The sequence below is a fragment of the Eublepharis macularius genome, chromosome 5 (genome assembly GCF_028583425.1).
Source record: "Eublepharis macularius isolate TG4126 chromosome 5, MPM_Emac_v1.0, whole genome shotgun sequence".
NCBI classification, from domain to species: Eukaryota; Metazoa; Chordata; class Lepidosauria; order Squamata; family Eublepharidae; genus Eublepharis; species Eublepharis macularius.
Genome location: NC_072794.1, coordinates 23,473,132 through 23,484,035, shown reverse-complemented (window position 1 = coordinate 23,484,035; position 10,904 = coordinate 23,473,132). Strand labels below are relative to the sequence as shown.

General features: G+C 41.9%; 1 protein-coding gene across 2 annotated transcripts; it reads right to left on the bottom strand.

The window, feature by feature from the left end:
• Positions 1 to 3,053: 3,053 nt before the first annotated feature.
• LOC129329675 (14 kDa phosphohistidine phosphatase-like) lies at positions 3,054 to 8,404 on the bottom strand. 2 transcript variants are annotated; one of them, XM_054979214.1, is made up of 3 exons: positions 8,096 to 8,404; positions 5,711 to 5,835; positions 3,054 to 4,153 (listed from the first exon to the last, which is right to left on the bottom strand). In XM_054979214.1, the coding sequence occupies exons 1-3, from the start codon at positions 8,265 to 8,267 to the stop codon at positions 4,061 to 4,063; spliced, it is 390 nt and encodes a 129-aa protein (XP_054835189.1). In that variant the 5' UTR covers positions 8,268 to 8,404; the 3' UTR covers positions 3,054 to 4,060. The 2 variants fall into 2 exon arrangements, with proteins under 2 accessions (XP_054835189.1, XP_054835191.1); XM_054979216.1 differs by having other exon boundaries at positions 8,123 to 8,400.
• Between the last annotated feature and the right edge of the window lie 2,500 nt (positions 8,405 to 10,904).

Here is a 10,904-nt window from a genome sequence, read left to right as displayed (position 1 = left end):
AGTATCAAAGTTACTGAGAATTGTAAAATCCAATGCATAACGTTTGAATGCTATTGATGTCATTAGCCCAATGGAGTAAGCATCAAGTATGTACCTGAAATATTTATACCCTGCCTTTCTTATATTGCCCAAGGCAGCTCACAAAAATGGCCATGGACCACATAACACAATTTAAAGCAACATGGCATGTACCTATGCACAAAACTCTACAAGGAAAGCAAATCACATTAATCGCCGTTAGCAAAACCAGTATGTAGATCTAGAAAGCACAAACCATTTCTGTTGGTGTCTAAAAGATGATGTCAGGTGAACATCTCAGGTGAGATGGGAGACAACCACACAAAAAGGTGCTTTTTCCAGCATATACCCATCTCAGTCACAAAGATGAGGAAATCCAGAAAAGGGCCTCTCATGATGATGCCAACTATCAGACAAGTTTGCATGGGACAAAGGACCTTAAAACCAGACAGTTGGGCTTTATGCCCGGAAAGAAACTGTAAGCCAATGAAGACCTTTCAATACTAGAGAGATGTTCTGGTTAATAACCTGGCCTCTGTAGTCTGGACTAAGTTCCCAAAGATTTTTTTCCAAGCCAATTCTCTATATAATACCTATTAGTAACCAGTTCCAGACATTGCTAATAGATGGCTCACTGTGGCAAGACTATAATTTTGCAGATGCAGCCTAGCATGCCAAACGAAGTTGGCAGAAGGCAGTCTGAATTAAAGGCTCCACTTGTACGGCCATGAGCAACAGGGGACTTAACAGCAAGCCTCTTGCAAAGCTGGTATTTTAAGGGAGTGTACAATACCCATCCAGTACTGATTAGCTACCACTTCCATGGCCCAGCAAATTACCTATCAACTGCACATCCATCTAGTCTAGATTCAACTTCAATGAATTAGTACATCCCATTGTGTGTGTAGACCGAGTCAGAATCTCCACATGATTAGATGAAAAAGTAAAATAGTTAAGAGTCATCTGTGTTGATGATACTTAACCCACAATTCTGAAAATCTCTCCGAAGAGTTTCAGCTTTCAGGTAGACGGTAAATAGAATTGGGGGGGGGGGGAGAGTAGAACCCTGCAGTATCATAAATACCATGGTGCAGAGCAACAGCCTGCAAGCCCCGCCCCCCCTTCTGGTATCCCCACTGATTTTATTGTTTTGTATGTTGATTTAAGTATTGTTGTTTTCTTGTTTTTATTGATTTTAACTTGTTCACCACCCAGAGCCCCTGAGGATGGGCAGTATATAAATTGAAATATAAAATAAATAAAAAATGAGAATAAATAAGACATTCCTGTTTTATCTCGCAATCTTGGATATCCAACAGGGGAACCAAGGCATTTTCAGTTCCATAACCAGAATGGGAAGCCGGATTGAAATGAGTCTAAAAAGTTCTATTTAGATGCCTTTCATGTAACTGTAAAGCCGGAAGTATTCCTGTACAGTGGAAAACTACTGAATGCAAGCAAGAGCTGTAAAAGTCACAGAGGTGCCCAATTGCCCAGGCTCCTAAAAAAAAATGCTGGCACATCCTAAAAACCTGACATTATTTTACATCTAGTCCATTCTATTATGCTAGCTTTTCCAGTATCCGCACCAAACGTTTTACTCAAGGATACAAAAGCCTTAAAAGAAATCAGCATGGGCGTTATTGTTTCCAGTAACTAAGTAAGACAACAATGGGGCATCAATTCTGTTGGCAGCTACTGGCAGGAAGGAAAGTTGTCTTTTTCTGTTCAACAGGAAAGAAAACTGTGATACAATTCAGTGAAGTTTGTGGATGACAGGAATAGCGTTTAAAGAAGTAAGATCAGATGAATAAGCCTTGTTGTCCATGCCCCAGCCTTCAGAAATTAGTGGCACCTCGGCTGGAATTCCCTTCCCCTTGAGGCTTGCCTGGGGCGTACATTATTCTCTTTAAGACGCCAGGCCAAAATGTTTATCTAGGCTTTTAATTAAGGGGATGATGTTTTGCCACCCACTGGTGATCCCTTTAAGCTGCTTAACTATTTTCATGTGGGTAGCTGTGTTGGTCTGCAGTAGAACAGCAAGATTCGAGTCCAGCAGCACCTACGGACCAGTGCAATACTGGTGATTAACAGCACTTTACATATAAAATATAAGAATGGTTTCTATACATTTACTGTAATGCACTGGCACTTTAATGTATGGTCCGGTTAAGTTAACATAGTAGAGGGCCATTAACTGCATAAGGCAGTTTACTGTGTGGTGGGATTTACAAATAATTCTATATAAATTAACACACAAAATGACTTATTTTGGTTGGTTTTTCTGCTTAGTTAGGTTTCACAAGTCTTTTTTGTTAGGACCTTGAAGACCAGAAAGATTTTCAAGGTAAAAACTTTCGAGACTTTCAAAAGCTTATACCCTGAAAGTCTTGTTGGTCTTCAAGGTGCTACAGGACTTGAATACTGCTGTTAATTATTTATGCTTTTATTCTGTTTTTTTTGTTTTCTACTGGGTTTTAATCAAGAGCGTTTGATGTTTTTGTTATGTTTTATTTTGCAATCCACCTCTGGCAGGTTCCCTGGAGAAGCAGCGTAAAAATTGTTTATAACCAAACAGACCTAAAGAACTTATCTTCCCTCACAACCCCCTTGGGAGGTTGGAAGGGGAAAACTGGGCGAAATGGTCCCCCGAATGGTGGAACAGACAGCTTCTGTGGCTTTGTTTACAAGAGAATTTTTGCAGAGCTCAGGGGGCTGCTGAAGGATGGGCAAAGGAAGGAAAATCTGTTCTGCCAACTCCTTCCACAAACTTTTTCCTTGCGTTCCAAAGTGTTAGAAAAGAGGAAATTATTCACTTTATTTATAGTCCGTCTTTCTTGCTGAGACTCAAGGCAAATTACAAAACTGTTGTTAGGAGTCCATACTACACAGCCTGTGAAAAAGGTATAAAGGTGAAAAAGTAACTCCCGTGGAACTGGTGATATATCAAGGAACCTAAGCCAAAACAGCCAACTTTAGGTAATAATTGCAAGACCATTTAAGGGAGGTGACAGATTTTTCAGATATTAACTATGTATGTATGTATGTATTTTATTGTAACGGTCCTTAGACCAGCTATACATAATAAAATCGAAGCATAAAACAAGATAAAATACATTGTTTAAAATTCATATACTTCAAATAAAATATCCAAACACATATCCTAATACATCAACATAGAGGTAAGCTTAACAAAATCCTGAAAGAATTTTGTTTCACTGTATTCCCAATATAAAAGCGGTATTAGGCAGAAGTCTTTAAAACTTAATCAGGGTGAGGGGACTCCCTTGTGGCCATTCCAGTATTTGATGGTCTGTTTTGTTGTGCAATCACCTGGGCGCAAAACTTAGCTGTCATTCTAGTGACAGCTAGATATTAACTAAGAACATACCCAGACATCACCTTTCTGGGCTCTCAACTGCACTATGATTCCCAAAGAAAAGAGGCATAATCTACCCACAGGATGATTAGATCAGTCTGGAATGTACCTGCCAGCAAATCAGAATAGGTTGAAGAACCACATGCATCTGGCTCTCCTAAAACACTCCAGGGCATTTACCCAGAATTCATGAGCAGTGAAACACCAGTGCTTTCTTCAAGGGTGTGTATATAAAAAAGCAAAAGATATGCTAATATTTCCAGTAGACATATGCATCAGCCCACCCTGTAGATAGTATTACCAACTAGCATGGAGGGAAAAAATGTCCTGTCCTTTTAATAGAGGCTTAATGAGATGTTATTTCCATGCCATGAAAAGCCTCAGCTGCCCATTTCTACACATTTTCTTCAGGCCAGTTGGCAACCCTGCTTTGAAAACCCTATCCTCAGGAGAAGCTAAGAGATTTAGATTTGAAAAGCAAAAAGTCAAAGGGCAGAAATTAAATCTCAAATAGCACGAGTATATTATTTGAATTGCAAAGAGCTTCACATTCAAGCTTTTTATTCAGCAAAAACGAAATACACTTGATTGTACGTTGTGACAGAAGTCCATATTATGCTGAAAAGAAAAAGGGTGGACTTTAAAACACACAGCAGCAGCAATTCACTTTTTGTCATCTGACCAATTAATTTCATAGTCCTTATAGGTTTTCTTCAGTAGTTCCACTGTCACGGCATGATCAGCTTTACCATATCCCTGAAAGACAAAAGCAAGAATTGCCCATCACAACTGTTCTCAAAGAGAGAGCGACTAGATGCGGCTCCTGTTGCTGCCTGTTTAAAGTAAACGAGTGCATATATTCCTATCAACTCCACTTTTCAGTTAAGGACAGCACACATTTTGGATCACTTGAGGACTCCTGTTCCTGCTTTTTAAAACAAATGTACATTTCTCACTGTGAAAAATCTGACCAAGATGTCCCTTCCTACAAATATTCATAAACATGTTTGTGAAACACAGGATGAGAGCTGGGGATAGACCAGAGGCCTTTGTGTATCCAGCTTCAAAGGGAAGCACAAGAGTAGGGACTATCATAGGAAGAGTTTATAATTCAAGTTAGTTTCAGGAGGGTAGTTGTGTTGGTCTGCAGTATAAGAGCAAGATTTGAGTCCAGCAACACCTTAAAAACCAACTAGATTTCCAGGATATAAGCTTTGGGGAGTCAAGCTCCCTTTGTCAGTATGCGGAAATCTTGCTGGTCTTTAAGGAACTACTGGACTCGAATCTTGGTGTTCTATGATTCAACACAATCACTTTAATCCAGTGTTTCAGATATTATGCACTGATCTCAGATCCAACACAGCAGCACTGTTGGTGCTCCTAGAACATCAATTGTTTTACAAAGGTGCTGCCTAGGGGTATTTGAACTGCCACAAATGAGGCCACTGATAATCCCAAGAATCAGCATCCTATAGACTTTGGGAAAGAAGATAGCATTATTCCCTGCAACAGCAAGAAACAGGCATATTTCCAAGAACCTGAGGATTAGAGGACAATTTTGTCCCCCAGTGAAATTATGGCCATAAAGTGGAAGGAAAAGAAAACAACGGAACACGAGTAAAAAAGCAGGGGACTGTGCTATTATCTGGGATGGAAGAAGTATGCCTAGTGTGGGAGGACTGGACTCTTTACCAATCACCTGTGATGCTCAATATAAATTGGCAGCTGCTAGACTTAAGATTCTTTATTTCAGTAAACCATGCTTCAACCAGTGATATTCTGAACCTGTGACACATCTTCAAGAATCCTTCTAATAATTTGTTCAGGATACATTTTTTTGCCATGAGTTGTGAAAGTTTTACTAAAAATTGTAATTAAATGTAGAACTCAATTTAAAAGATTTACAGTGCAATCATATGCAGTTACTGTAGTCCAAGCTCAATGACTTATAGAAACTTTCAAAGACAATGCTATTGTCTATATATAGTGTCTTGTGTCTTTGCTACCAACTGTAGTTCTTTTCTTAGTAGAACATGCAACAAATTAAGTTACTAAATAATATTTTGATTTTGTAAAAGTAATATATAAATTGTAGAAATGTACATGTACAAAAGTCTGTTCCCTACCCAATTTCTTCCCCCAAGAAATAATACCAAGGACATTTTTCTAAATTAGCATAGACAATAGACATTATCTTTTTAAGTGAATAAAGTCATTCATTATGGTTCTAAAGTCTACTCAGAAGCAAGTCCCAGGCTAGTCACGGGGGTTACTCCTCAAAAAATGTTCTCAGTATGGGAAGTCAATACTTACTGTAGAAAGACCAAATACACGGATTTTCTTGTCTTTACTATTATGCTCAATTTTTCCTCCTCCAAGGCACTTGCATACAAAACCCAGCTTCTCCATTTCAGGATTTACTCTTTCAAATATGTGATCTGAAAAACAAAAATAATTAGTAAGCAGTGTTAAGATTTCCTTACAAAAATAAAGCACAATTACAATTTGTTTTTAATTCTCTGAAAGTTTAAATATCTGAAGCAGTAGGGTTAAGCAATGATTAATTCTGGTTTCTTTGAAACTGATCATCCATATTAATTACACAAAAAACCTTTGAACATTTTTGGTGCCAGAACTAGGCTTGAACGGAAGCCAGAGTTTATTATAAAAGAAACACTGATGTTTCCCATCTTGCAGCTGGTGAACTATTAGGAAAGAAAACAATCCAGAAGATACCGCTGAGTTTAAATCTGGGAGCCCAATTTCATGGGACAGACATCTCATTCTCAGCTCTTCATCTGTAAATTGAGAATAGTAGTAGGGAAGATGAATAAGGAAGGATGCAAAAGACCTGCTTACTGGTGTGAAACAAAACAAGAAGATATTCCAGCACCTAAGGAGGTAAAGTCTACAACAGCGCACAGCAACAATCTTAATATCAGTTCTTTTTACCACTGGATATTAGATATTACAGCAAAATCAAATGCAGGGCAACAAACTACTAGCAAAATTCCTAAACAGAGTTATACCCTACTGAGCCCATTAAGGGGATAAATGCAGATCTGCACTGCAAGGCAGAGTGTTCAAAAGTCTCCAGAGTAGTAATGGTTATAATGTCAAAATAGGACTGTGGAAAAACCAGGCTCAACTGCTCTTTTCTTATGATCGGATGACTTCAGGCAACTCATTAGTCCTCAGTCTAATCTACCTCACTAGGTTGCCGTGAAGATAAAATTGGAGGAAGAATGATGTATGTGTGCTCCTTGAAGGAAGGACACGATTAAAATGATTTAAACCATGAGTAAAAGACATTGCACATGCACATTCTCTCCATGGGCACACAAACTTTTCAAGCTTTCTCTTTTTTGCCCCCGCTTCCCAGGCATTTTAAGCAAGGTTGACTTTGTACATACAAATAGGTTTAAATGGGATGACTACTAAAGCTATGTATAATGCTCTGTTGTAGCTGAACAGGTATACTTAGGCTTAGACACACGCTAGTGACCAAGAAATTAAACTAAAAGATTGCCAGAGTGGTGTAGTGATTACAGTGTTGGACTGGGATTTGGGAGACCCAGTTTCAAATCCCCACTCTGTCATGGAAGATCACTGGTGGCCTTGGGCCAGTCACTCTGAATCTAACCTACCTCACATGGTTGTTGTGAGGATAAATGGAGAATGATGTAAGGTGTTTTGGGTTTTCACTGGGGGAAAAGTTGGAGTATGAAATAAGAAAATAAGATCTCATTGCTTTGAACCTTGGTACCGTCAAGGGTCCCATTTCCACTGTGGTTTGTCTGCTGAACCACCTTTAAATATCTGCTTTAGGAATCCAGTGCATTATAGATGTTCTAAGGCACAAACTCAGTTTGTGAAGTGCACTGGCTTGGCCTGTTGTGGGCCTCACAACACACCTGTGAACAGAGAATGCAACACCTAGTATTTCTGCAGCTACTCAAGGAATGGAAATATTTTACACCAGCATGAAGTTTTAGGGATTAGAGTCCACTTCACTCAATGCTTGAAAAGAATCTTCACTTAGCATCTGTCCTGACAAAAAGGGCTCCAGTCCCCCAAAGCTGCTACTGGAATCTTCTCTTGCTGCTGCTGCAAGATTCATTTGTTTGCTGCAACAGGGAAAAACCTCTCTTAACTGATATGCACTTGCATTCAATAAAGGAGAGGTTACCTTAGCTCTGCCCTTAAATGGCTACATATACACATGTGAGCACCTGTATTACGTTTTATTTTGTAATCTTCTTCAGTTTCCCGAGGTATAAAAATGCTCTAAAGTAATAATGTACACATAAATAACATACATACATTTCGCTATTTTTTTAGGTGGGTAGCCAGCTTGGTAAACAGCAGGATTTGAGTCCAAGGGCCCCTTAAAGACCAACATTTTCAGGGAGCTCCGACTCTCGAAACCTTATACCCTGAAAATCTTGTTGGTCTCTAAAGGACCCCTGGACTCAAATGCACATGTGTGGGTGTACGTTTATACAACGCATAAATGGAGAGTGTATGTATCTGTGCACGTATGTATGTGCGTATAAACCTAATGCAGACGCTGTGTGCGTATATACATAAAAACACATGCGTTGCCTGCGTTTGTCTGCAGACGTGTGTCCACATATATACATGTGTGTGTGTGTGTGTACATATATATTTATACACACCCAGCCCAACACAACCCACCCAGCCCAAGCGTCGCCCTCCCCTCACTGTGGAACTCGGCGACAGCGGTGCCCCTGACGATATCGCGGTGCTGGTCGGCGCCGTGCTGCACTCGCACGAGAATGTACTTGAAGGCGCCGTCCGGGTCTATCTCTACTTCGGGCACCGAGCTCAGTTTCCCGGCCGCCGTCATAGCTGAGCCTCCTTCGGGAGAACCGCCGCGCAGGGCCAAAGGCCTCCTCGAGCCCCTAAAATGGCCGCGGGGCCACAGAAGACTCCCAGAGCGGGAGCCGAGCCAGAACCCGAAAACATACGACCGGACGGCGCTCATTGGCCCGAATGGCTCAGAAGGGAGTCGCTGATTGGATGCTGGGGGGCGAGGGGGGTGGGAGGACAAATTCAAGGTAGAAAGCTGCGTTGTTCCGTCAGAGAGACTTTTTACGTTCTGTTTGTGGGCCTGAGAGAGCCGTAGCTTTGTTCACAGCAACCCAGATTGAACGTTTTGTATTCGCAGAATATAGTCCTAAAAATAGTAGGATTTGAGTCCAGTGGCGCCTTAGAGACCAACAAGATTTCCAAGGTGTAAGCTTTTGAGAGTCAAAGCGCCCTTCTTCAGATATCCCTTCACATTCAGAAGAGAGCGGTGACTCTCGAAAGCTTACACCTTGGAAAACTTGTTGGTCTCTAAGGTGTCACTGGACTTAAATCCTGCTGTTCTACTGCAGACCAACACAGCTATGTACCCAAAACTACAAAATAATATAGTCCTGGGACATGATCTAGCCATGGTTAAGCATGAAGCATACGCCCAAATGATTGCAATAGATAGTATTTCAACGAAGCTGAAGTTGGTTCCCAGTTCCCAGTTCCTTATTTGCAGTTCCTTATTCGTTATTCGCAAAGCCAAAGAAAAATATTGTGGGAAAACTGAAAAGCTATAACTCCAAAATAAAGTTTGCAGGGGCACATATTATGCACCTCCATATTCATAAGACTCAGCACTCTAAGGGGACCTCTACTGGGTCATCCTACAAAACCCAGATCTTGAGTAAACAGCTTCAAAATAGGATTCCCCCAGAACATTACAATAAGAGGAAAGGGGCGGGAGCTGCAGCAGAAAAATACTTTGGATCACCCCAAATCGCATAGATCTGAACTCGAGAGATTGTCCCCTACAAGAGGACATGTGCTGTTGCTGATCCAGTCTCTGGTTCTGGACCTAAGGCCTCGAAGGTGGCTTGTCTCCAAGCACCCTGTATTAGACATGGGTTTGAATAAGGAAGTGGTGAAAATATAAGCCCCCTGCAACCCCCTGCTGTGAATAAGGAAGTGGGGAACTATAAGCCCTCTGAAAGCCAAAACAATCTTTGAATCACCTCAAATCACACACCCCTGAACTCCAGAGACTGTCCCCTACAAGAGGACATGTGCTGGTGCTGATCCAGTCTCTGGTTCTGGACCTAAGTCCTCGAATGTGGCCTCCCTCCAAGCACCCTGTATTAGACATGGCTTTGAATAAGGAAGTGGTGAAAATATAAGCCCCCTGCAACCCGAAATAATCTTTGGATCACTCCAAATCACACACCCCTGAACTCCAGAGACTGTCCCCTACAAGAGGACATGTGCTGGTGCTGATCCAGTCTCTGGTTCTGGACCTAAGTCCTCGAATGTGGCCTCTCTCCAAGCTCCCTGTATTAGACATGGCTTTGAATAAGGAAGTGGTGAAAATATAAGCCCTCTGAAACCCCAAACAATCTTTGGATCACCCCAAATCACACACCCCTGAACTCCAGAGACTGTCCCCTACAAGAGGGCATGTGCTGGTGCTGATCCAGTCTCTGGTTCTGGACCTAAGTCCTCGAATGTGGCCTCCCTCCAAGCACCCTGTATTAGACATGGCTTTGAATAAGGAAGTGGTGAAAATATAAGCCCTCTGAAACCCCAAACAATCTTTGGATCACCCCAAATCACACACCCCTGAACTCCAGAGACTGTCCCCTACAAGAGGACATGTGCTGGTGCTGATCCAGTCTCTGGTTCTGGACCTAAGTCCTCGAATGTGGCCTCCCTCCAAGCTCCTTGTATTAGACATGGCTTTGAATAAGGAAGTGGTGAAAATATAAGCCCTCTGAAACCCCAAATAATCTTTGGATCACCCCAAATCACACACCCCTGAACTCCAGAGACTGTCCCCTACAAGATGGCATGTGCTGGTACTGATCCAGTCTCTGGTTCTGGACCTAAGTCCTCGAATGTGGCCTCCCTCCAAGCACTCTGTATTAGACATGGCTTTGAATAAGGAAGTGGTGAAAATATAAGCCCTCTGAAACCCCAAATAATCTTAGGATCACTCCAAATCACACACCCTTGAACTCCAGAGACTGTCCCCTACAAGAGGGCATGTGCTGGTGCTGATCCAGTTGTTGCCAAGCAGGCCCCCTCCCCTGCTTTGAGGCCTGCCATGAACTGTGTTAAAGTTTCCTGCGCTGCTGTTTTACTGCTACACAAAGATTGCCTTGCACGTGTGTGTTCTGATACACGTGTCAGTTTCCTGCCTGCGTGTCAATTGCCTTGCTGCTGTTATAGACTGTGTAGTTTACTGACTCCATGTTTGGTTAACTGCACAAAAGGACTCTTTTCCTGGGCAACCCTGCCCTGACCTGTATCTGGACTTCCCAGTGTGTGTTTGGACTTTATTACAAGTGAGCCCCGTGCCTGCATTGCCATCTGCCACGGACCGTGCCTGTTCCCTGCTTTGGACTGTGTTTTACGTGCTGTTCCCCCTGCCTCCATGGAAGCCTGCCTCATATGGGCCCAAGCCGCTGCTAGC